The 25572-nt window shown below is 36.7% G+C and overlaps 3 protein-coding genes across 5 annotated transcripts in view; 2 read left to right on the forward strand and 1 right to left on the reverse strand.

Moving 5' to 3' along the window:
- The window catches only part of LOC129263083 (uncharacterized), a 19436-nt gene extending 14826 nt beyond the window's left edge, over positions 1-4610 (forward strand). Inside the window, exon 6 of one of the 2 annotated variants that reach the window (XM_064101248.1) lies at positions 123-4610. In XM_064101248.1, the coding sequence (XP_063957318.1) occupies positions 123-193 (71 nt within the window). In that variant the 3' untranslated portion in view covers positions 194-4610. The remainder of the gene's footprint in view (positions 1-122) is intronic. The other variant, XM_064101249.1, reaches the window with a different exon arrangement.
- On the reverse strand, positions 3944-7758 carry LOC129262788 (GPI mannosyltransferase 2-like). Its single transcript, XM_064101247.1, has 3 exons — positions 7639-7758; positions 5386-6588; positions 3944-5010 (listed from the first exon to the last, which is right to left on the reverse strand). The coding sequence occupies exons 1-3, from the start codon at positions 7723-7725 to the stop codon at positions 4756-4758; spliced, it is 1545 nt and encodes a 514-aa protein (XP_063957317.1). The 5' UTR covers positions 7726-7758; the 3' UTR covers positions 3944-4755.
- Positions 7759-12335: 4577 nt separating this feature from the next.
- LOC129263082 (transcriptional adapter 3-like) lies at positions 12336-24612 on the forward strand. 2 transcript variants are annotated; one of them, XM_064101250.1, is made up of 9 exons: positions 12336-12520; positions 14732-14907; positions 15123-15314; positions 16174-16423; positions 18259-18337; positions 19740-19854; positions 21290-21413; positions 22056-22249; positions 22890-24612. In XM_064101250.1, exons 1-9 carry the CDS (start codon positions 12361-12363, stop codon positions 23019-23021), a joined length of 1422 nt encoding a protein of 473 aa, XP_063957320.1. In that variant the 5' UTR covers positions 12336-12360; the 3' UTR covers positions 23022-24612. The 2 variants fall into 2 exon arrangements, with proteins under 2 accessions (XP_063957320.1, XP_063957321.1); XM_064101251.1 differs by having other exon boundaries at positions 15144-15314.
- The last annotated feature ends 960 nt before the right edge of the window (positions 24613-25572 follow it).

Raw genomic sequence — 25572 nt, forward strand, 5'->3', positions numbered from 1 at the left:
TTACAAATTTTTGCATCTGCTTGCTAGTTTTGAGAACATTGTAAAAAATATATTTAAATGGCACTTTTTTTTTCTTAGAAATAACCCTTTATCTCTCTCTATCCACCCCCCCCCCAACACAGAACTGAGCACCCATACAGACGCCAATGATCCTCTACCATTGATCTCATCAAGCGAGGCAACATTCCAATGAAGGGAGGAAGGATGAAACCAATGAAGTGAATATAATCAGAGCCATGGAGAACATTTCATAAAACTTGTTATAATAACAAACTTGCAATAGCAGTGAAAAGCTACCGAAATCCTTCAATCTGATTGGCTGATAGTAAACTTGTTATAGAAATTGTGCATTTGTTCTTATAACAAGTTTTTGTGAAACAGGACCCTGAGCAATACCCTCTCACAATTGAACCAGGTGGTTGTTTCATAAAGCTGTTCGTAAAATTACGAACGACTTTACGCACGATTTGAACCTGTTCTTGGGTCATAACTCAATTACATAGGGATATCACATAACACAAGAAAGGATCATCAGTCGTGCGTACAGTCATTCGTATCTTATGAACAGCTTTATGAAACACCCACCAGGGGCCCGTAACACAAAACTTAGTGATCGTAGAACATTTTTCTACAACTGATTCCATTGACTACAATGTCCAATCAATCGTGAAAATCAAGCGGTCGATTAATCGCTAACCTTTGTGTTACGGGACCCAGGGCCCCTTTTTAAAAAGATTTACGATTGATCCAGTCAACCTCAACTCTATGGAAATCCATCAATGGCATATTTTTTTTGTAGTACAGGAATTCTGCTCAATGTCCTTTGTAAACAAAGAGAAGCACACCAAATTATCAAGAAATTGATGAATGTATGAGTATACAGCATATCTAGAAAATATTTTGAACAAACATGCATTTTAGTTGTTGGTGTTGCTGGCCTTCCATAGTTGTGGTTCATTGGATGAATTACAACTTTTTGTAAGATGGGGCCCAGGTCAGGTTACCACCACCTCAGACCTGCAACAGTTTGTTTTTTGGTGTTGGCACGATCGATTGCTTGGTGTCTTGCGAGCTTTCACTGTCGTTGTAGGCAGTTGCACGGGTTTCATGATATTTGGCAAAAAGAAGCAAGTTACATAAGTATCATTTGTTGCAATGTGTGTTCGTTGATTCAACCCCCCCTGAGATCTTGGCCGCCGATCGCGCGAGGGCCGCAAAAATTTGCACGCTGGTAGTGTACGATGTAATCTACAAGGCTGTATGGTAAAATTTTCCAAAATAATGAGATTTTATTTTACATGAATTAATTATGCTAATTTATGCATAAATCATACTTTTTGCTCTAATTCACTAAATAAAGCTCCTAGAATGCTAATTTTTGGTAAAAATATTCTTTGTAGCATTCTTAACAATGGCATTTGAAAAAAACTTCGGTTTGGAAATCAATTTCTTATGTATTTTATTGTTTTATGAATTTCTTATGTATTTCTTTGTTTTTCAACCTTTTGTTTTTCTTTGTTTTTTTCACCAGATTTATTGCACAACCTTTTTGAAGCATAATTATGCTAAAATCAATTGCTTTCAGCTGTTTAAAGTAAAAATAATCATATCTTTATGAATTAGATGAGAAAACTCAATTTGCATTGACTTTGTACACAAAATCACGTTTTGGAACAATTTTTTGTCTGACATGCACTTACAAATTGTTGCGTAATTTCTGAACCGGGTGTCGTTAATTTGTTCTCAAAAGATGCACGAGACTTAAAAGTATAAACTCTGCGAGTGGCGCAGTCAAAAAAATTTGCGCGGCGGAATGATTGCAGAAAACGTTGAGGGGGGGTTGATTCAACCCCCCCCAGCCATTTTAGGGTTAAGACATTAAAGAATTCTGGCATTTTTTTTCTTTTATGCAATAGGCCCCTTGATTTGAATGAAAAGTCGAGCCAATTTCCACTTTGAACTGTAATTTTCTTGTTTTTATTGCATTGACAATTTGAGTGTGTAATGAATTGGTTAATTATAACAGTTTTAATAGCAGCACACATTACACTTTAACATAATGGTATCAACATTCAATTTCTATACAACATTCTATTTATTTTAATGAGGGTTTCTTATTTGGTAAATATGGACCACTTTTCATCATATCATGATAGTAACACCAGGCCCCCAAAATCTCTCCCCCCCCCCTAAAAAAAGTAACAAAAAGAGAAAATTCCTCAAATTTCTAACATTTTATGTGCATTTGCTAGAATTCAGGGTAATAATAAAATAAAGACACTGTACGTGTTTGAGGGCATAATATCAAGTTGGTAATGTGATAAAAGTATGAAAACGATTATAAACATGATTATGAATTTTCAAAGAATGCCCCTCAAACCATAACTAGGGACAGTTATTATCTGTTCACTGGTATTTAATTCTAAACCACCAAGGTTCTTTACTTCAATGTGAAAATTTACCTTTGCAAAACGTAATCAATGTTTACTTTCTGTTTACATTTTCATTGACAAAATGGAATTTCCATTTCATATACAGTTTGAAATGGTATTACAGGTTTTTAGAAATGAAAAGGGCCATTCTTATAAACAGAAAATCACTGTCCATGAATAACAAAGTTATGAAATTTTACATTTCTAGTAAACAACTGGCTCACATGTCGTATATGAAATTCAATAAATTCCTATTTTGTTGTGGTTCATGATGAATGAAAATAAACCCTCATGAAAGGGTAAATTGCCAATTCGTCTAATGCCAACTTGAACTCATCCACTCTCCACATGGTCTACCTTCATTTAATCTAATGCCATTCCGTCCAACATTTTGTCTAACAACCATTTGGTCCAGTCATAACTTTGTTTATGACCATTTCGTCTCATAACCAGTTGGTCTGATATCCATTTATTTTCGCCCAATTAACACTTAGTCCAATTAGACCAAATGGTACATGGACTAAATGGCTATTGGACCAATTGGTTATTAGACAAAATGGTGAGAGGACGAAATGGCAGTTAGATCCCGATGATATAAGACTGTAAGACAAACTGATGGTAGACCAGATGATAGTAGACGAGTTGGTAATTGGGCAATTTGGCATTAGACCAATTGAAAATGAGCACATAGAAGTGTGTACATGAAATTGTGTAACGATAAATGCAAATGGTGCACTGGTAGGATCAGTTTCATTTTTTTTTTAATGGCAATTTATGAATTTCATATCACATGACATGATGATTTCATCAAAAGAGCAAAGAAGGTTAATTTCATATTTCATGTGAGAGGGAAGTGTCAGATATTCATCGATGAGGAGTGTCTAATGTGCAGTGATGGACCATGACCCGGAGAAGACAAAGCATTGGAGGGGCACAGCATTTGTTCATAAAGAATACAGTGCCCCTCCAATCATTTGTCTCCTTCTGGTCACGGTCCGCCACTGCTAATGTACATTCAGTAGAGTAGAAAATAATGACTTAATACTTCTGGCAATAAATAAATTATGAAGGGTGTCTTTTGATTGACCTTTTTTTATACAATAACATCACGTTTTAAAATGTATGTATACATTTATAATTATTTTAAAAATCATATGATCTGAATAGGGATTGGTAATTATTTATCATATAATGTTAGAAGTATTAATAAAAGTGCATAATTAAAGCTTTTTTTTTTGTTTGTTTTTGTTTTTTGGTCTCATTGTTGGTAAGTTTTGCAAAAGCAGCAGCAATTTTCTGGCTACATTTTCTTTTCAACCGTTCAATGATTTCAGTCCAACACAGACTTTTACAAGGACAAAGCCTGGACAGAGTAGGTGAGGGGGGGGAGAGATGGGAGGAGGCAAAAGGGGGACGGGGAGGGGATGTTGACAAAGGGGGGCACCTGGGGCAGAGAAGGGGGGGGGGGCAAGACAGAAGAAAGCAAGAAGTAAACAATTTATTTTTAAAAATATTTGCTTCATGCTGTAAAGTGTTTATTTCTTTTCAATTAAAATAACAACGATAACAAAGAAAAGACTAGAAGGATTGCCCTATTCAGCATTGATAACACAACACTCTTACAGAGGGTTCCCTCTATGTCAACAAATATATATCTTTGGTAAAAATCATTTCAGATACAGTGAAGGTATGCAGGGCTTGAATGCCCTTATGATAGGCCTATTGTTGGCATCTAGTTATGTGAGGTTGCAGTAGTACATGGGCAAGTAACTATTGAATGTACATAAATAAGGCTATTAAAAAAGAGTTGCCAACTCATACCCATGTGTAAATAAAAATGGCAATATTCAATAGTGTTCAGCTGTGTGCACCTGAATAGGTAGCCTAGCTTAGCCGGGTAATAATAATAGCAGGGTCCGCTGGGAGAACAGTTTTCGGAACTGAAGTGGCTACCCTGGGTAAATATACTGTATTATTATTATTATTATAGTCTCTTGAATATTAACAGTCAAAATTTTGTTATAAAAAACATTAAAAACTTATTGCACATTTCATCAGGCCCCGTAACACAAACTTTGCGATCGATCGCATATTTCAAACGAAGAATCTGATTGGCTGAAATTTATGCATTTTATATTACATAATAAATATGTGGCAGCTGCTCGTTCATGACGTCACAAATAAAAAAACTTAAAATTCTAATAACTTTCTTAATCTTTGATGGATTTTCCTCAAACCTGCACTAATATTATCTAATATTTTTCTGCTATTTTTACAACAAACCTTTCTTCAGGGTGAACTTCCCCTTTAACCACTTTACTCATTATGTCCATGGTAAGAAGTTGCAATGTAACGCGACGCCTATGACACAATATCCTAGAAAATACCCCCTCAATAATCGACCTTTCCAATCTAAATGCTTTCTCCATGTGATCTCCAATGGACTGAACTTTTGGATTGATCCATTATGTTTGCTTGAGGGTGTACAAGTATCATCTTGTTGGAGGGATGATTGGATGATGTGTGAAGCAATCCAGATAGGAATTGGAGAACTTGAAAAGAGGAATCTTGTAATGACCTGGATAGTATGAAAGCAGAGGGGGGGGGGAAAGAAACAAGAAAATGGATGAGTTTAGCTAGTTTTGGCAAATTAGAATTAATGACTTTTTCTTGATAAAAAAAATAAAGAATGAGGGTACTTAAAAAAAATCCTTCTCCAAAACAACAATCTTTCCACTAAAGATGGCAGAGCATTTTTTCAGCAAACCTCTATCAGGATTTCATAAAAAGGGATAAAAAAAGATTTTGGAAAAAAAGTCATACACCCTCCACTCAATATAAAACAACCCTAAAAACCGTTATCATGAAATCGATAAAGATGAATAAAAAGAGGTGTCACCCCCCCCCCCCCCCCCCCGATCCAAACAGAAAATATATCATTTTCTTTACTGACCTGTACATGCATACAAAGTACTCCAAAGATAAGGAGAACAAAATGGTGGACCAAATATACAAATACACCCGAACTATAGAAGCCCTCTGATTGGCCAGTTGGGTCATCCGTTTTCTTAACATCTCTTCTGATTGGCTGGTATAACCCAAGCACTTTCACTAGATCCCAATTCATGTTGCAGTAATCCCACACGCCATATAGACCGAGGATGATTATGGGCAGGGCAAGAATAAAATTTGGAAGTTGTTTGAATTCGTAGTAGTTCAGCAAACCAACGTTCCAGTGTTCTGCTTGTAGCTCTGAATAAGGCAACACAAATGACTTGCGACACCACAGCGGCGCCTGATCCAATTTGTCCATCATTTGAGAGTCCACTGTATTATTGCTACCAAATTTCAATACCCAAGTCAGACAGTGTTCCATAATTGTTTGAACAGAGATTGCAGTTTCACCTTTGCATATGCGCAGGTAGCTATAGATTTGATAAAGGGCAAAGGGAGTGAGAATAATAGCTGTGGAATAAACTATTCTTGTTAAATTTATGGCAAAGACGGTGCATAGTTTCTTCAAAGTGGAGAAGCTGGAAGGTAACCCGATTCTTGCAATGACGAAGATTGTAATCTGAACCATGTGGTACATGACGAATCCGACAGCCACGATCCCATTAGATCGTGTACACGTTCCCAGACCAAAGACGATTGCTGATATCAGGTATCGTTTCTTCTCCAAGAAAATCATCCCGGTGAAGCTGAGTAATGAAAATGACGCTTCCGTGTACATGGCCGTCATGAAGATAGTGGCAGGGTTGATGCAGTATAGGATCCATGCTGTATGAGCCATCAGCTGATCGTTGCATACTTTCTTGGTGAGAGCATGCAGCATGACTGCTGACATGGCGAACGATGCAGTACTCACAAGCCACCCAGAGACCATCAGGACACTCTGTACGGACATCATCGTCTGGAGAGGGACGAAGAGCGTGTCTGCAAGCAACCGCGTCAGACCGGGGTACAGCGGGAAGAACACCAGCATGCGGTCCGCCGTGTAGCCATGCTCCGCAATGTGCAGGAAGTATGCCCCGTCCCACTTTCGGAAGCCTCCGAGGAGAAACTCCACGCAGCGATCAGCAAACCTTGGATTTTGGAGTGGCGCTTGGTGGAAGGCATCAGCATGGTGATCAGGTATCAGGTTTTTCAACAGGATCTACAGTAGGAAGATGAAATTACACAGGAAAATAAAGTTGGAGATTTAAAAAGAAAACTTACATTTCGTATCAAGAATTATTGTTTTGTGATATATATACCCAGGCAAAATTATTTGCAGCACTTAGAAGCAATGTGTTATAAGCGCTAAATGTTAATTACTCGTTATCCGAGTCCCCTTCTATGGGAAATTGGCAGTCTCAACACGGGAGGGGGACTCGGATCACGAGGAGTAATTAGACAGTTAAATAGTGCTTTTAATGTGATTAATTTTGTTTTATTTAGTGTTTTTTATCATTGTTTCATCAACTTGGAAGAATATACAGCCACAGGAGAGAAAAGAAAAAGACTATATTATTGTCGTTTGAAAAAGTGTCTGAGTCATTTGTTATTGTGTCAATGGGAAAACGTGTGGTGGAAGGAAGTCCCCGTTCAGTTAACCCAGGGAGCGCCGGCCCGCTGCGCGGGCCGGAGCTCCCTGGGTTACCGTTCAGTGAGAAGCTTCGCACCGTTTCGCATCGCGAACAATAGATTTCTTTTGAAAATCTCCCAACCGTGGATTCCATTGAAAGTTTGCTGATATTTGAGGTGTGTCTCAAGTTTGTCCCCAGTGACTTGGATGACGATAAGGCCAATACATATAACAAATAGGCATTATCGTGGTTTATGTCACCAGTCCATTCACTGCCGTTTATTTCGTCAGCGGTGGTGACATCTTTCCAGTCCACTCCCATTGACTTTGTACACAACGAGCGCACACACACGAGAAGAGAGGTGACAAATTTCACGATAAGGCCAACAAATAGAAGTTTGATGTCTTTATAAATTGATAATACCTTGACAACTTATAAATTTAACATCACTTGAAAAAACTGATCGATTCTAAATTGGTTGCCAGACAACACACAATGACACATAAAAATGAATTATCGGGACTGCATACAAAACTCGACTAACTCCCGGCCGGCGGCCCAGCCCTCCCTAGGTCCCTACATCGCGAAATACATCAAACTTTTTTAATAAAATAGTTTTGTGATCGAATGAACCATACCTGCAAAAGAGTCACAAAAAACCTTGATAACACGGCATAATTTGCTATTGTCATTTCACTACATTTTGTGTCCATGGTCGTCGCCATCTTTAAAAATAATTAATTCATTCTCTTAGAATTATCTCTATTTTTTACTAATTTAGTAGATAAAAATTATTAAGTAAAAGCAAAAAAAATAATTTCTAAATTTAGAATATTTTTAAAAACAATACAATTTTAAAGATTAAAATCTTAATTAATATACACATCAGTGGTTATACCTTTTTTTATTTGTCAAATTGTTTATTGGGGGTTTGAACATTTCTGACTATATCAAAAGCTACTGCCGATTTGATACGGGTACACGGAAATAAAAGGAATTAATTTTATTATTTCAGTGACCGGGTTAAGCACAGAGATGTAATTGTGGCAATGGGCGTGAAAACCGGTGGATTTATTTATTTATTTATTTATTTATATATATATATATTTGTTTGTTTGTTTGTTTGTTTGTTCGTTCGTTTGTTCGTTCGTTTGTTCGTTCGTTCGTTCGTTCGTTCGTTCGTTCGTTCGTTCGTTCGTTCGTTCGTTCGTTCATTCATTCATTCATTCATTCATTCATTTATTTATTCATTTATTTAATTTCTTTTGGGGGGTCCACTTAAAGTGGGGGGATATTAAAGGGGGAAGATCGCCCTGCTGAAGAAAAGTTGTTGTTAAAATAACATAATATTGGTGAAATTAAGTTTGAGCTAGGAATTATATCAAGAGGTTATAAAACTTCAGTAAGTTTTTGATTTGTGACGTCATAAACGAGCAGTTGTCCCATATATTATGTAATACAAATTGCATAATATATATATATATATTTCGTGATGGTAACGTTTTAAAATAATTTTCTGATAAATTACATTTCATTGATTAAATTTACCAAACGAAAGGTATAGGAAAGCTGCATATGACAAATCAAATAATTACAATATTCTAATAGCTTTTTTATCCTTTGATGGATTTTTCTCAAACCTATCTCCGGCCTATTTTTTCATGATTTCATTTTTCTGCTATTTTACTATATAGTAGCATTTTGTCAGGGTGAACTTCCCCTAAAAAGAGGAAGTTCACCATGATGATAAGTTTGTTCTAATATAGAAGCAGAAAATTAGAGATTTATTCGAGAACTTTTGTTAATGAAAATTCCTCGTAAGAAATGACATTTCAAAGTTTTGGATTTGTGGCGTACGTGGCATACCGTGCCCCTGCTGTAATCCCGAATTACGATCATGAAAAAAGATCGAGATTTGAAATGGTGTCCCACAAATATATCATCTTTGGGGAGAAAAGGATTATTTTTTTAATTTATACATGGCAATTAAAGAATGTGAAAGATGCATGCTCGTCTGTTACGTCACAAATTTTCACAATTAAAGGAGAATGAAACCCTTGAAACCAGCTGAATCCATATCAAAGAGAAAAATCAAAGAAACATATTGTTGAAAGTTTGAGGAAGATTGAATGAATAATAAGAAAGTTATGAGCATTTGAATATTTAGATCACTAATGCCATGTAGATCTTCCTATTGGCAATGCAACCAAGATATGTGATGTCACACACGTACAACTCCCTCGATCATTACTTACTTATTTCACTTATATTCTCACTTTTATAGAGTCTATAACATAGTGAGGTGTTCTCTTTATATGAGAGGACAAGTACAGAGGTTTCACAACATTATATCATTGATGAATCGTTTGTCATATAATTAGAATGAGCAAAAATATATGTTTTGGGGTATATTTTCAGTGTCCAAAAGGGGAGAGTTGTTCATCTGTGTCATCATAAATCTTGGTCGCATTGCCAATGGGAGGATCTCCATAGCATTAGTGATCTCGACATTCAAATGCTCATAACTCTTCTATTGCTAGTCCTATTTTACTCAAACTTTTGTTGATCTTATTCTTTGATTTTTCTGCTTTCACAAAAGCTAACTTGCTCCAAGAGTTTCATTCTCCTTTAAACAAAATCAAGAATAAATGACATTCATATATATCTTTCTTCACCAATACTGGTATACTTTTCTATAATTTTCCACTTTGAGTGGTCGAAATAAATAAATGAAAAGAAAATTGGGGGAGGAAGGGCCGGGTTGGGGTGTTTTTTACATTTTAGTTAGCAAATTAAATGACGAAAGTACATTGTCCCTTGCCAATGCTTATGATCTTGTATAATTAGTACTGTATAATATTCAGAGACCCCAGTGTTATTGCAAACGCATTCAATTCATTTTTTACTAATGTTGGTCCAAACCTAGCTTCGAAAATTGCTACCAATGACCATGATTTTTCACAATATTTAGATAACCATAACGAACACTCCTTATTTTTTAACCCTACAAATATTCAGGAAATGTTAGAAATTGTTCGATCCTAAAAACCCATGCAAATCCAGTGGCCATGATGGGATAAGTGTATATCTACTTAAACAAATAATTTTTTTCCTGGCTTCTCCACTTGTACATATTTTCAATCTGTCTCTCTCTCAAGGTGTTTTTCCTGAATCGCTAAAACTTGCCAAAATTATTCCAATATATAAAAAAGATGACCCATGTCGGATTGTAAACTACCGCCCTATTTCACTGTTACCATAAGCATTTCCAAAATACTTGAAAAAAATGTTTACAATCGTTTATACTCATTTTTGGACACTAACAAATTATTAATCCCCAATCAATATGGTTTCAAAAAAAACCATTCAACCGATTATGCAATTTTACAATTATATGATAAAATAACTGATTCACTTTCAAAAAAGGAGCACACTATTGGGGTTTTTATGGATTTATCGAAGGCGTTCGATACAATGGACCATCGCATATTAGTGAGTAAACTAAAGACATATGGAATCAGAGGGATCGTACTATCTTGGTTTAAAGATTATTTAGCTAATAGACGCCAATTATGTTAATTTTAAATCCAAATCATCTAATATATGCCCCGTAATATGTGGAGTACCACAGGGTTCAATCCTGGGACCTTTATTATTTTTGATATATATGAACGACATTGTGAACACATCACCCTTACTTACATATGTTTTATTCGCAGATGACACCAACATATTTTATTCACACCACAACTTAAACATACTTGTTGCAACTCTCAATCAAGAATTAAAGAAATTATCAATATGGTTTAAATCAAACAAACTTTCACTTAACATAGATAAAACAAATTTCATGTACTTCAAACACATTAATTCTAAACATATATTTCGCGATAATATTTATATCAATGATATACCCATTAATGAAAAACAAGAAACTAAATTTTTAGGTGTAGTGATCGATGCTAACATAACTTGGAGTAGTCACATTCGTAATATAAGCATGATGGCAGGAAGAGGCATAGGCATTTTGTATAAATTAAAATATTATATCTCTCAAAGATCGTTACTTATGCTCTATAACTCATTTATCTTATCGTATATATCTTATTGTAATATTGTATGGGGAAATAGTAACAAAATCAAAATCGATTCAATATTGCGCCTTCAAAAGAAAGCACTTCGCATTTGTCATCACTCCCATTATCTCGCTCATACTGATCCTATATTTCATTATTTTAAAACATTGAAGATCTACGATATTCACACTTATCAAACTGCTATTTTTATGTACAAATTTTCCACCAACACTATACCAACACCCTTTCGAAATATATTTGTCTATAATAGAGACATTCATTCATACCCTACTCGACATTCATCTGACTTTCATTTAACAAACCCAAAACTAATAATTGCTCACAAAACAATACGGCATCACGGCCCGGATGTTTGGAACAACCTTCCGAATGATATCAAACAAGCTGCATCTCTTATATCATTTAAAGCTTCCAAAGAGGTACCTTTTATCTAAATACTTATAAATTCTCACCTGCACTCGCACTCACTTGCACACACTTCATCTTGCCCCTTCCCCCCTTTCCTTTTATTATATTTTAAGCAATATAAGTGACATCACTTTTAAATAATAAAGACCCGGTATTTTTATTATGGTTTCCATGTAGCCTCTTTTCCCCTGGCTGCTATTATTTCAAGCTTTCAGCTTACGATAGCTGGCCTCTGCATTTAAATTCATTTGTTATTGTTTACATGAATATTATGTCTATATATCTACTTAACTACTATACAATCGTCACCTTTGTAACTTGATCAGTATGTATGTTTGATTTTATATCATTGTTATAAATTTGTAATTTTGATTTATTAATAAATGCAGAAATACTGCTTTAAAAAAAAATATTCCATTGCAAGGCAGCAAAAAATGAAATATTCCGAAGGGGGAACATGCATAGGCCTTTATATGCCACTTCATGTTGGTTCTTCAGAGGAAAGGGAAAGAAGAAAGATTCAGAACGGGTTTAATTGACATTAGAATATTTTACTTGTGAATAATATTTTTTTTACAACAAACCTACAAGAAATACATTTCAAGAGAGAAAAAACAAAAATTAAACCATTGATTTCATGTTTTCTCTGATTTTGTACTCTTATCAGGCAATAATTCTGGTAAATATTGTGATTTTCATGATTTTTTTCAATAAAAACAGAATTATAAAAAATCAGCTGAAAAAATTAAGTGTAGTACGTGATTCGACATTACTTTAACGATAATTTTAAATTGGCAACGATCGCGTTGACGCCGGAAATCTATTGCTTAATTCACTCCATTATGAGGCGAGAGGATGCTGCATCTAGCGTCTTCATTGTTCGGGAAACTTGCCACTTTCATTGAAGATTTCACCCAAAGGAGACGGATGATGGCTGAAATTAAGGAGCTGCCATTTCAATTTCCAGAGCTAGCTCATATTGATCATAAAAAGTCATGCCCTAGGTATAATGCGGGTGAGTAATTGCGAAGGACAAATCAGCTGCTCAGCTCAGCGCTGAGCGAAAAGCCGAGCCCGGCCCTCACTCCGGGCGTCCGGCCGGGGCGCGGCACGGGTGCAGATGCTGATGGGTGCTCGGCCAAGAAAGAGATAGCTAGCCGTTCGTCGTAGCCTGGGGCCTGTTGCATGAAAGGGTCTTTCGTAGAACCATTCTACGTAAGAACGAGATATCGCTCAACTGTTTCACAAAGCCGATTTGGGCGATACGAAGAATGGTCCTTGGAAAGACACCTCCAGACTAACCCAGACTCCAGAGAGCTCCCGCCCGCGTAGCGGGCGGGAGCCCAGAAGCTTACCGTGTATTTGACCATATTCACCGGACTAGGGTGATTTATGGTCTAAATATTTCTCCAAATGAATTGTGAAAACAGAAAGTATACAATTACCACGATTATATGGATGAAGGTCTAACGAGTGGCAGTTTCCTGACATCTGGGCACAGACTGGAACCTCAAAAAAACGAAAAGTTCTCTCCTTCTACCCCCGTTTCGATCGGCCATTTTTGTTAAAAATCGTAACAAAATGGCCGATCGAAACGGGGGTAGAGGAGAGAACTTTTCGTTTTTTTGAGGTTCCAGTCTGTGCCCAGATGTCAGGAAACTGCCACTCGTTAGACCTTCATCCTTATAATCGTGGTAATTGTATACTTTCTGTTTTCACAATTCATTTGGAGAAATATTTAGACCATAAATCACCCTAGTCCGGTGAATATGGTCAAATACACGGTAAGCTTCTGGGCTCCCGCCCGCTACGCGGGCGGGAGCTCTCTGGGTTACCTCCAGACATGTCCTACGTAGGCATGATCTTCTTTGCACACCGCCCGCCACCGTCGGCATTGAGAGAAAATGCGTTTACGGCAAGCCACACTGACATATCACCTTTAAACATTTTTTGGTGTTGCACACTGATGCATTTTATCTGTGGCGCCAAGTTATTTTTTTATATGGGGGCTAGTTGTCATCAATTTCAGGTCGTCTTTTTGCATGGCAAGACGACCCAAAACGGATGTCATTTTAACTTCTCCGGGGGTAATGTAGGCCCAAATATTTTTTTAATATGTTTTCTTTTATTCTCCCTCCGTCCTATCCCCACACCATTTCCATTAATTTTTTTTAAATATCGAAATGGGCGGCACTATCTCTCTGACCCCTTATGCTTTCTCATAATTAAACAACATGAAAACATTTTCTTCAAAAGAAATTATGTAAGGTAAAAAACTTATTTATAACGTTCAGCAAAAAAAAAAAAAAATACAAAACTTAAATGTTAAACATGGTAAATCAAGCATCGGCCGGTAAATATCGGGAATCGTAAAATACTTGCATCGGCCGATAATTGTACAATTCATGAAATCGGATACCCAAATTCTTTACAAAAGTCTCTGATATTGGAGATAATCTACCTCATGGGAGACAGTCTCCAATATTGGTCATGCGCTTCTACTGGCAAGCATTCAATTCTTATTTCTCCAATCACAGAAAAAAATGTAATGAAATTCTGGTACTGATAGTGTACATGTATGATTGCCATAAATTCCAGACAAGTAAACTTTGCTTTTTCAAAAACAAGATATTTCAACTAGGCCTAATCAATTGCCTGTTGATTTGCATGTCAAAATATACAAAATGAGGTTACCCAGATTCACTGTTGAATGAGTTACAGCTATAAAGTAGCACTTAAGACATATCTCTTCCGTAAATAGTATGATTTTTTTACAGTTAATATGTCCGTAGTTAAGTTGGTATTTTAGATATGTATAGGTAGTTACGTTGGGATGTTAAGGTAGTTAAGTTGATAAGTTAAGTAGTTAGGTTTTGTGATGTAAAGCGCTTAGAGAAATTTTGATAGGCGCTATATAAATATTGAATTATTATTATTATAAAGTCTTGCTGTGTTTTATCAGTCCTGTAAAAGCACTTCCATTTTCATATGTACTGATTTGCGGGGGCAGCAAAATGGTTTTGAAGGTGGTGGGAGGCTGACCATGCAAAGAAAATAGTTATGCTCTTGGATGTGACTTCCCTTTGCGACAGCTGTCGCAAAGGGAACTATTCCCTACGTGAATTGCAAAAAAAAGTTGGAGCTAGAAATCATGTGAGTATTGTTCAGAGACAATCCTTCAGTTCCAGCAAGATTTATTATTATTTTTGAATTTTTGTTTATACAGTGGTTGACAAAGAGGAAGAGAATGGAGCCATTAGTTTAGAGGAGCTTGACTGTCTCCAGCTGGAGCTAGAAACCATGTTAGCAGCGGTAACGAGAAGGATCCGCCAGATTCAACAGGAGGTCCAAAGCATGGCGGATCTTCAAGAAGTCAAGAAAGAAAAGAAAGGCAACAAACCGGTAAGATATATTCAAATACTCTTTGGGGGGAAGTATGTGGCAGTTAGACTAAGCAAAACATTAGACGAACTGGTTGTAGGCCAGCTGGGATGAGACCAAAAGTGGTTGTAGACTTAACAAACTTATTTTCAGCATGGAAAACTCTTCTTTCTGTACAAATTGGCTTTGTTTATCAATTAAAAGTAGCATCCCTGCAATTTACCCTTTTATTTGAGGTGAATAACCTTTTCTCACAGGATAAGAAAGAGGACAGTACAACTGGGAGTGGGACACCTTCAGGCAAACGAGGAAGAACTGAGGAGAAGTCGGAGAAGCCACCCAAAAAGATGAAAGAGTCGAGCGGAAAGGGAGGAAGTACCGCCACCCCAGGGGGCGGTTCTAATAGACCAAAGGCAAAGAGTATGCATGTGAGTATAATAATTATGATGATGATGATGATAAATATCATATTTTGATGATACTGATCATGATATTAATATTTATAGAGCAGATACAGTTAGGCAAGGGAGAAAAATGATGATGTCTATTGGGTGTCTTGGCCCCGTATCACAAAGGCTAGCGATTAATCTCTAATTTGAAAAGGCATTTCTGATTGGTTCCACGCCAGTCTACTGAGCAAAATGCGCATGCAACGATGATCTTGATAGGCCATTTTATTTAGCGATTAATTGCGAATCTTTGAGTAATGGGGCCCAGGTCAAATACAGAGCTGAGTAGGGAGGGAGAGAGGGTCAACATAGTTCAGGTGAGAAGTTTTTAAAGCCCCCAAATTTATGTTTTTCTAATAAAATTTTGAAACTGAATCTGTGAGCATGTAGCTGGACCAGGGGGGGTGGCAAGCATAGGTAAGGATTGGGCATATGATTTCAGAGCTCAAAATCTAGTGAATGCTTCACCAAAGACGCCAAATCTACTGACTGACTGTATGCTTGCTTATGTATGGTATACATCTTGCTTAGTAACTGAGTAAATGGGTAATATTCACATAGGTGAAAGATTAATTCCTTGAAAGCATGAGCACTGAAAGGCAGCTCGAGCTAACCCCGAGGTAATAATAATAATAACAATGTGCCTCAGAATAGATTATTTCTAGATAGATGGCGCTAAGCAAATCCCTATTATTATTGTTATGTTAAAGTTAACAACTTAACAGGAAAGAAGAAAATTCAGGCTTTGAAATACTATACAGTAGAAATCTTGTATTTTCTTCACCTATTAATGTGCCACCTTTCAACCATTTCCCCCTTGGACTTGCACCAACTACAGGAGTATGAGTTTACCGATGATCCGCTTGCCGACGCCGCACCCCCTCGCATGCCTCGCAACGACACCATCGATCGGTTCTGGGCGTCCGTGGAGCCATACTGCGCCGACATCACCAATGAAGATCTGAAGGTACTGGATGAACTGATCAAAAGCGGGGAGGAGGAGTCAGAATACTTCAAGGTCCCATCGCTAGGGAAGCACTACTCTGTGCGATGGGCGCATGAAGATTTACTGGAAGAGCAGCGAGAAGGTAGTCAATATTTTGCTTTTTAAAGAGAGAAGGAGACCCGGGCCCCGTCTTACAAAGGGTTACCATCGATCCAATCAATCGTAATTCTATGGAAATCCATCAGTGTCATAATTTTTTCTACAGGAAATGTGCAAAATGTCCTTTGTAAACAAAGGAGAACATACCAAACTGACAAGAAATCAATGAATTTATGGATATACATTCATATCTAGAAAATTTTTTGAGCAAACATGCCTTTTATATGTTGGCTTTGCTGGCTTTCCATAGTTGCGATTGATCAGGTCATACGCAACTCTTTGTAAGATGGGCCCCCGTTTTCATCTACTGTTTTGAACCGGTTTCCCTTCAAACCAGTTCAGGGCACCAGTTAAGGAGATTGCTTCCCTGACTTAGGGACAGGATTGAAAATCAAAAGAGAAATTATAATGAAACTGCAGCCAGAATCAACCCACAATGAATCTGGCACATGATGCAGTTTCTAAGATACATGTATATATATGTACACATACAGTCCTTGCAGCGGGAATTAAACTGCAAAAAGCTATTGACAGGTAGCCTTATTGAATGTCTGAATTATTTTTGATTTTTGGTTTAGTAGTTCTAAGACTATTGATCTTCTATTTTTGTTGTTGATATGTACATGTACTTTTAACTAGTCAGTCATGCAATGATATTAAAATTATTGATCATTTTGAGTGTAGCAGGTAACATGAATTATATTCTTAAGGGGTTCTGCAAGAAAATATTTGCATTCAATCAATAATACTTGTTGATGCAAGAAGAAGATCAGTTTTAAATTTGAAAAATAATGAATTTACAGGGTTCCCAGCCCATCAGGGAAATCAGGGAAAATTATTTTACTTTTTTCCTGTCAGTGAAAAATCAGGGAATTTGATTTTAAAAAATACCTCCAATCAGGGAAAAATGAGAAAAAATCAGGGAATTATGATCGGCCCAAAAGTCAAAAGCACGGTAGTCAAGTCAGACTCTGTTTTATTTTGTTACATATCAAAACAACATCCATTGAATGACTGGTTATGGTAATTTTTAGTATTTACTAATTAGTTTTACATTATTCTTTTTATACTGAAAATACATGCAATTCACTGCAACAACTTAGAAAATATGCGAAAATGGGAATGGGTTTGAATAATTATCAGGGAATTTTTTAACTTCATCAGGGAAAAATCAGGGAATTTTGTTTTCTTGAAAAGCTGGGAACCCTGATTTATCATGTGGCCTAAAATTGACTTGCGATCAATTGCAAGTTTCTTTCAACACCCTATTGACTATTGATCAATATTTTTATTGTTGTTAGGAATAGTAACTTACTTAATCTTGCAATATCAAAAGTATTGATCAATGTAGGAGTGAGAATTATAGACACAAATAAACGAACATCACCATTTGTAGACTGGTGATCAATTCTTTTGTTTTGTCTTGTAATTGTCCTATGTAGGTGGTAGAATCACAGACAAGAAGAAAGGACCATCACAAAAATAGACTGGTGATCAATTCTTTTGTTTTGTCTTGTAATTGTCCTATGTAGGTGGTAGAATCACAGACAAGAAGAAAGGACCATCACAAAAATAGACTGGTGATCAATTCTTTTGTTTTGTCTTGTAATTGTCCTATGTAGGTGGTAGAATCACAGACAAGAAGAAAGGACCATCACCATTCATAGACTGGTGATCAAATCTTTTGTTTGTTTCGTTATTGTCTGATATTGGTGGTAGAATCACAGACAAGAATAAACGAGTAATGGTGGTAGCGTTAATTATATCCTAAGACTGGTGTCCAATTATTTTGTTTTGTTTGTTGCTTGTCCTATATAGGTGGTAGAATCACAGACAAAAAGAAAGGACCTTCACCAAACTCCAAAGAAGCAAAGTCCATGCTGAAGAAAGCTGACAGGTTTGTAGAATTATTCGGTCCTGGTTTCACAAAGCTAAGCTGTCGATTGTGTGGATGATTTTATGCTTGATTGCACATAATGACCAATGTAATGAAGTATAGAAATCAATCGTATGATCAAGCACTAAGCTTTGTGTTTCTGGGGTTCAGATTGGACTCTGGGTTAAACATGTGATGCATTGTGGTCCAGTGGATTAGTCTTCTGACTTTGAATCAGAGGGTCGTGGATTCGAATCCCAGCCATAGCGTAATTTCCTTCTGCAAGAAATTTATCCACATTGTGCTGCACTCAACCCAGGTGACGTAAATGGGAACCCGGCAGGAATAATTCTTTGAATGCACTGAGCGCTGAAAGGCAGCTCGAGCTAAAGCCGGGGGAATGGTAATGATAATAATAAACAATGCGCCTCGGAATAGATTATTTTTAGATAGATGGCACTATATAAATTCCTATTATTATGTATGAACAGCAGTATTTAGTTTCAGAAACAAATGGGATTAGAACTGTTACAATCAGTCATAATTACTATTTTCCCTTTGCTTTCAAGTTTGAAACTTGATTTAAGATCAATCCATCATGGCTCCATCTTACAAAGAGTTACAATTGATCCAATCAATCCTAACTATGGAAATCCATGTCGTAATTTTTTTCGACAGGAAATTTGCAAAATATCCTTTGTAAACAAAGAAGAACACACCAAATTGTCAAGAAATCAATGAAGTTATGGATAAACATATCTATAATTTTTTTTGAACAAACATGCATTTTATATGTTGACTCTGCTGGCTTGCGATTGATTGGATCAATCGCAGCTCTTTGTAAGACAGGCCCCTGATGGATAAAGAACTAGGGGGTGTTTACACATATGTAAGTGTGACTAAAATTTCCACTTGTCAAATCAGTCATGCGCAGCAGAATTGCTGTTTTGTCGTTTTATATCAACCATGCTATGCACAGGTGTGTACATACCTGTGCATAGCATGGAGCAAGGTTGTCTGTGCGTATGTAAGACTGTACACTGCATGCAAGCCAGACTTATGCCAGGTAGGGGGCTAACTTGGATTTAAGCAATATACTTTGTGAAACATGGCCTTTGAATAGCAAAAACATTTTACTTTGGCAGAATACTGAGTAAAATGCTTCGAATTCTGACATTTGTATGGAATCGAATTTCAGTCGTTTCATACAGCTGTTCATAAGAGTGACTTTAAGAAGGATTGGTGACCCTTTCTTGTGGTAAATGATATTCACCGTTATATGTTGATTGGTGATTATTTAGAGTGTAAAAAAGGATCACCAGTCGTTCTTAAAGTCACTCTTAACTTACAAACAGCTTTATGAAACAGCCCCTAGACCTTGGAATAATTGATTGTCATAAACTATTGTTTCGTTTGTTTGTAGACCTGACGATGACTGCTGTCCATTTGGTACCCTGACCCAGCGTCTCATCTCAGCTTTGGTTGAAGAGAATATCATGTGTCCTTTGGAAGAGGAGTTCCTCATGGATACCACTAAGGTAAGCCCAAAAATTCTACAATCAAAGGGGGAGGGGCAAAGTTGTTAACATATATGGCAGCCTGCAACGAGTGGGACCATATTATAACCTTAGAGGCTGATGAATTCAAGCAAGAAAATATTCTGCTCAAATGGTCTTTCCATAGTTTGAATTTGTTTCATTTAAAGTTTGAAATGTGATATCATTTGAAAATTCTATCATAAACAATCATATTTCTTGGATTTCAAGTTCTAAAGCAGTTATATTGTTCATTTATTTTTTGTACAACCGTTCTGACAAAATCAAACTGGTCCTGACAGTCAGGATCTGGGCCTCGTCTTACAAAGAGTTATGATTGATCCAATCAATCGAAACTCTATGACTATGGAAATCCATCAGGGTCATAATTTTTTCCTAGGGGAATTCGCAAAATGTCTCTTGTAAACAAAGGAGAACACACTAAATTGTCAAGAAATCAATGAATTAATGGATATACATTCATATCTAGAATTTTTTTGAACAAATGTGCATTTTATACGTTGACTTTACTGGCTTTCCATAGTTGCGATTGATCAGATCAATCGCAATCGTATGTTTGACTACGGACTCGGCACTAGGTAGGTTCCGATTCGCAATGTTCAGGTGGAATATTACTTCGCGAGTGTCTTGGTAGGAAGTTTACCTTTTCAAAGTAATAATGAAATGTAGGATAGTGAAATAGACACTTATTTCGCTTGATTTCTTTCTCTCCATTATTTCATGACAAACTCACCTCTTCAGTTTATTTTCACTTGGTGTAGTAGTAGATCGTCTCATTCTCAAATTGTCTAAAGGCCACCGCACACCTTACGATTGGTCTGCGACCCGATTTCAGAATAAAATGTAATAGAATTTGATGCTAAAATTGAGACTTGGAATATCTTACTGTGTAATGTTCTAAATCATCGTACGAATACCTATGATAAAATTCGTGACTATGATATCATCCTTCTCAGAATAAAAGCGAATTTAATATCTAGTCGTAATGACGTTATAGCAGTCGTACGATTGGCTACGATAACTAATTGAAATTAATTTGGACTTTACCAAGGACTTTCAATCTTTCAAAATTGTTATAATATTATTATTTCAATTAATTTTAACCTTAAATAAAATGATATGTTCCATTCACATCTTCAGAAAATGAGCAAAATGCGATTTGTTCCAAAATCGGGTCGCAGACCAGTCGTAAGGTGTGCGGTCGCCTTAACACCGTCATCGGTAAAACCCACTTGGTCTACTGTCAATTTCGTCAATTTGCCACTTGGTCCAATCATCACTTTAGCATCTGTCAGTTAGACTAATACTATGATGGTTTATTGTGGGATGTGATCATGTGACCAAACAAAAAGAAGAAAGAATGGGTGTATATTAATTGGCAGTTTGCATTTTTGTGTCCATTGTTTCTATATTACAGGAGGAGAATGGAACGATCACTGATGGGGGTACGGCGACTTCTCCTAAGAATGGAAACCGACCGTTCACTGTCCCACACACCAAGGCGCTTGAAGCTAGAATAAAGGAGGAACTCCTGGCTCAAGGTGAGAAACTGACAATTAATGATATTAATAATAAATCTACTGATGATGGTTTTGGTGGTGATGGTGATTATGGTGGTGTTGATGGTGATGATGTTCATGATGCATATTTTCATTATAGTTTCATTTTGTATACTGGATTTTTCTTAATGTACCATTAGTTTGATCATTATTACATTATTGTTTTTATGCTACATATGCAATTGTTATACCTTTGTAAATACATACATATCAGCTTTTTAGCTGCAGTATGTGTATGATTGTTTTACTGGAAATAAATAAACCATGAAATGAAATGAAATGATGATGTTGATGGTGGTTGTGATGTTGTTGATGACGATGGCGAGGATGATGAGGATGATGGTGATGATGATAAAAAAATTTGGTGATAATGGTGATGAGAGTAATGATATTAAGTCATAACTGCTCACAGAAACAACAAGAAATCTGTATTTGCAATAACATTATGAAGTGGTTGAATGATTGATTTATTTTATTAATCGGATATACAGTTGAAAGTATCAAAATACCTAGACAGGATAGCCCATGAAAATCAATGTTTATTTCCAATGGGGCCCTCACCCAGTATCTTGAGTGGGTGGCGTTATTGTTACAATATCCTACTGCTTTACATCCCATCCACAGGACTGCTTGATATGGACGACCCAATGATCATGGGGGAGGAGGATGAAGTCTTGCTTGAGCTTCAGAAGAGACAAGAAGAACTGAAAGCTCTCTACGCCCACAACCGCTCTCAGAAACAACGCCTGGTCAAACTTGCCAAAGAGGAGATAAAGCGACAGGAACTCCGACAGAAGCTACGTGCTGCCGACAATGAGGTGAGTAGACTTAAAAGATATTTGCCATCATCAACAACACTCTGACTTGGACTCCGTATGACATCTGCCTTGCCAAAGATGTTGCAAAGAGGCTACACATCCTGGGCCGTTGAATAGATGTCCTTCCATTCAAGGCAAGAGTCACCTCATGGCTGTACGCAGAAAATTTTTGCTGGGGAAGCAGTACGTGTCAACTTTTTCGAAAAAAGAACTCAACGCCAAGGAGTGAAGTGACCGAGCTTGTCATTTGGGTGCTTTTGCATTTGGTTAACTGAAATTGAAGGATTTTGTGCATACTTTTGGTGAATTTGAGGAAAGTTTTCAGTATAAAAATGTAAGTTTTCAAAATTTCTTGAGGGGGCATCTGCCTCATTGTCCCCCCCCCCATGCTGTGCACGGCCATGGCCACCCCGATTGCCTTAGCCCTTGAAAATAGAAAAAAGATCCCCAGAAAATCCCCATTCAACTCATTTGGTGTTGCAGATTAAGGCATTAGGTTATAAAAAGAGCCCCCCACCCCCTTCCCCCCCCCCAAAAAAAAATGCCTGTAAGGGACAGTTTCTGAGTGGATTACCGTGGCTTATCATAGATAAAACTTGATATGTAATAATGTTAATGCTGACTTCTCATCTTCCCACAGTGCATTGACTACTACCGCCGAATTATGGCTGCCAAACAAAAGAAACGTTCGCCGACCAAGAAGGAACGAGATGCCGCTGCCAAAGCGCTCCGAGACCGGGAAGCGATCATCAAGCAATTGGATGCTCTTTGAACTCTGCGTTGCTCTGGACTTTAAGAGGAACCTCGGAATCAGGGTCCATCAGGAAATAAAGTTCAGACTTTGATATTGGACAAGAGTTAAAAGTGGATGTTTGTTCAGGGTATGTGGTGTAAATGATGTTTGCTGACTCACATAATTATTTATGTATGGTAACTGTACATACAACCTCCTGTACATCAGTATATACAACCTCCTGTTCATCAGCAAAACACATACATATGCCTGTATTTGCTTAGGTTATATGGAGAAAGTGTCATTTTTGCTGACTCACATGTACATATTTGTGTATGGTAACAGTAAGTGTTATAATAATAATAATAATTTTTTTTTTTTTTTTCCCTATGCGTTCTCTTGCCCAGGGTTGCGCTGCAAGTCATTCTGCGCTGTAGTTAGCACAGCTACCAAGTAGTACTAATTTTCAGTATTTAGTACTGAAGAATGAGAAGAATACTATTGGTTTCATGCAAATTACTGATATCTTAAGTTCAGTTTTATGTGTTTTCCTATGGTATTTCTTTGAAAATACTGATTTCCTCACCAAAATACTGATTTTCAGCGTTTAAAATACTGAAATGTTCATGTTTTGGTTGGCGGCTCTGATTTAGGTGGCCATTGCAGTTTGGAGAGGTGGCAAGTCTCATGTTGCTCTGTGTGAGACTCAATAGTCTCTAGTAGCTTGGTTTCATGTCATTTTTTCCTATGACAATTTCAACTGAAAATGCGTATACAAGCCTGGGCCCATCTTTCAAAGAGTTAAGATTGATCAGGGCCCCGTCTTACAAAGAGTTACGATTGATCCAATCAATCTCAAATATATGGAAATGCATCATTGTCATCATTTTTCATTTAGGAAATTTGCTCAATGTCCATTGAAAACAAAGAGAAGCATACTGAATTGTCAAGAAAACAGTGAACGTATGAATATTTCTAGAAAATACTTTGAACAAACATATAGCTTTCCTTGAACATCATGGTACTGGGGCTTTGTAACACAAAAATCAACAATTGATCTTTTCTGATTTTAATAATAATAATAATGTGTCTTATAAAGTGCCAAATCCACTCTGTAGAGTGCTCAAGGCGCATAAAGAGCTAAGAGTTAAATAAAAAAGTTTTTAGAAGATTTTTGAAAGTCTCGACAGATGTACATTTTTTATGTCTTCAGGAAGGCTATTCCATAAAGTGGGGGATGCAAAAGCAAATGATCTTTCCCCCAAAGTTTTGAAACTTTTGGAATAACAAGGAGGCCAGAAGTGAATGAGCGCACAGACCTGCTTGGTCTCTTGTAATTGATAAATGAAAGACTGTATTGTGGTGCTGATCCAAGAATACTATGAAAAGCAAGCAACAAAATCTTAAAGATAATCTGATTTTTGGTAGGGAGCCAGTGCAGCGAATTCAAGATGGGAGTGATATGAGAGTGTTTATTTGACAAAGTAACAATAAGAGCAGCTGCATTATGAAGCTTCTAAAGCTTCTTTATATAAATGAGACTGCGGTAAATTGAAATTTTTAAATACTGCAATGTTCTTTACAGGTTGCCAGCTCTGGAAAGAGAGCAAAGGAGAGAGAGAGAGTGTGTGTAAAAGGATGAAATGTGTATAATGTATTGTTGAACCAGGGTACTAGTTATTCATTTGTACATCATTAGGATATTCAGGAGCCTATTTAACAAAACCTGTTATAAAGTGCAAGTTACACACTATTGTTGTAAGCTACTAAACTGTATCCATATGATAGGATGAGAGCAAACTCCTTGCAATAACAAGTTTTGTGAAACAGGGCGCCATCGCTGTTATGAATATGTTTTGTCAGTGTATATCATTCAACTCAATATTGGTGCAGTACATGTACAATGTAATTGATTGCATGTACAATTTGTATTCATAAACAGTAAAACATTGCATGATGATAAAGGCAGTAACATTGATAAATCTAAATCACTGATTCAGCTTTATAGATCATAATTGCAAGTCAGTTGAAAATCAACTGAGTTTTATATGCCAAGTGGTCAGTTATTTATCAACATATTCATGATGTTGGACGAAAGTCTGAATTCAGACTAAACTTTTTCCAGCCGTAGAAAGCACATTCTGGTGTAGAATATGATGTGGGTATACCACAGGGGTGTGAGAGTTTAGATTTTTAGCTGATTTCAGATTTTTTTGTTTTGATTTTCAGCTTAATTTCAGCTTATTTTGGGCTTTCCTCTGTACAAAAACTATGGGAGCTCTTTCTATTTCAGACTTTTTCAACACTCTTCAGCTTTTTTCAGAACTTTTTATTTGTGACCACTGACACCACTGGCAGACAAGAGACAAGGCTCATATCGATTCAACAAGGATTCTGTTGCATACTGTATTTTATCATTCTAATTCTGTCATTGCGGCAACTGCCAGAAAATCTTTGATTTTAATTCACTTTTTGTCCAGTGTTACAGTGGCAATTTAAATTACCATCATTCTAACTTTATGTTACTATGGTAATTTACTATTATTCTATCTCTACAATCATTGATTGTTGATCATTGTTACCATGGCAA

The sequence above is a fragment of the Lytechinus pictus genome, chromosome 6, assembly GCF_037042905.1.
Source record: "Lytechinus pictus isolate F3 Inbred chromosome 6, Lp3.0, whole genome shotgun sequence".
In the NCBI taxonomy this organism is placed as follows: Eukaryota; Metazoa; Echinodermata; class Echinoidea; order Temnopleuroida; family Toxopneustidae; genus Lytechinus; species Lytechinus pictus.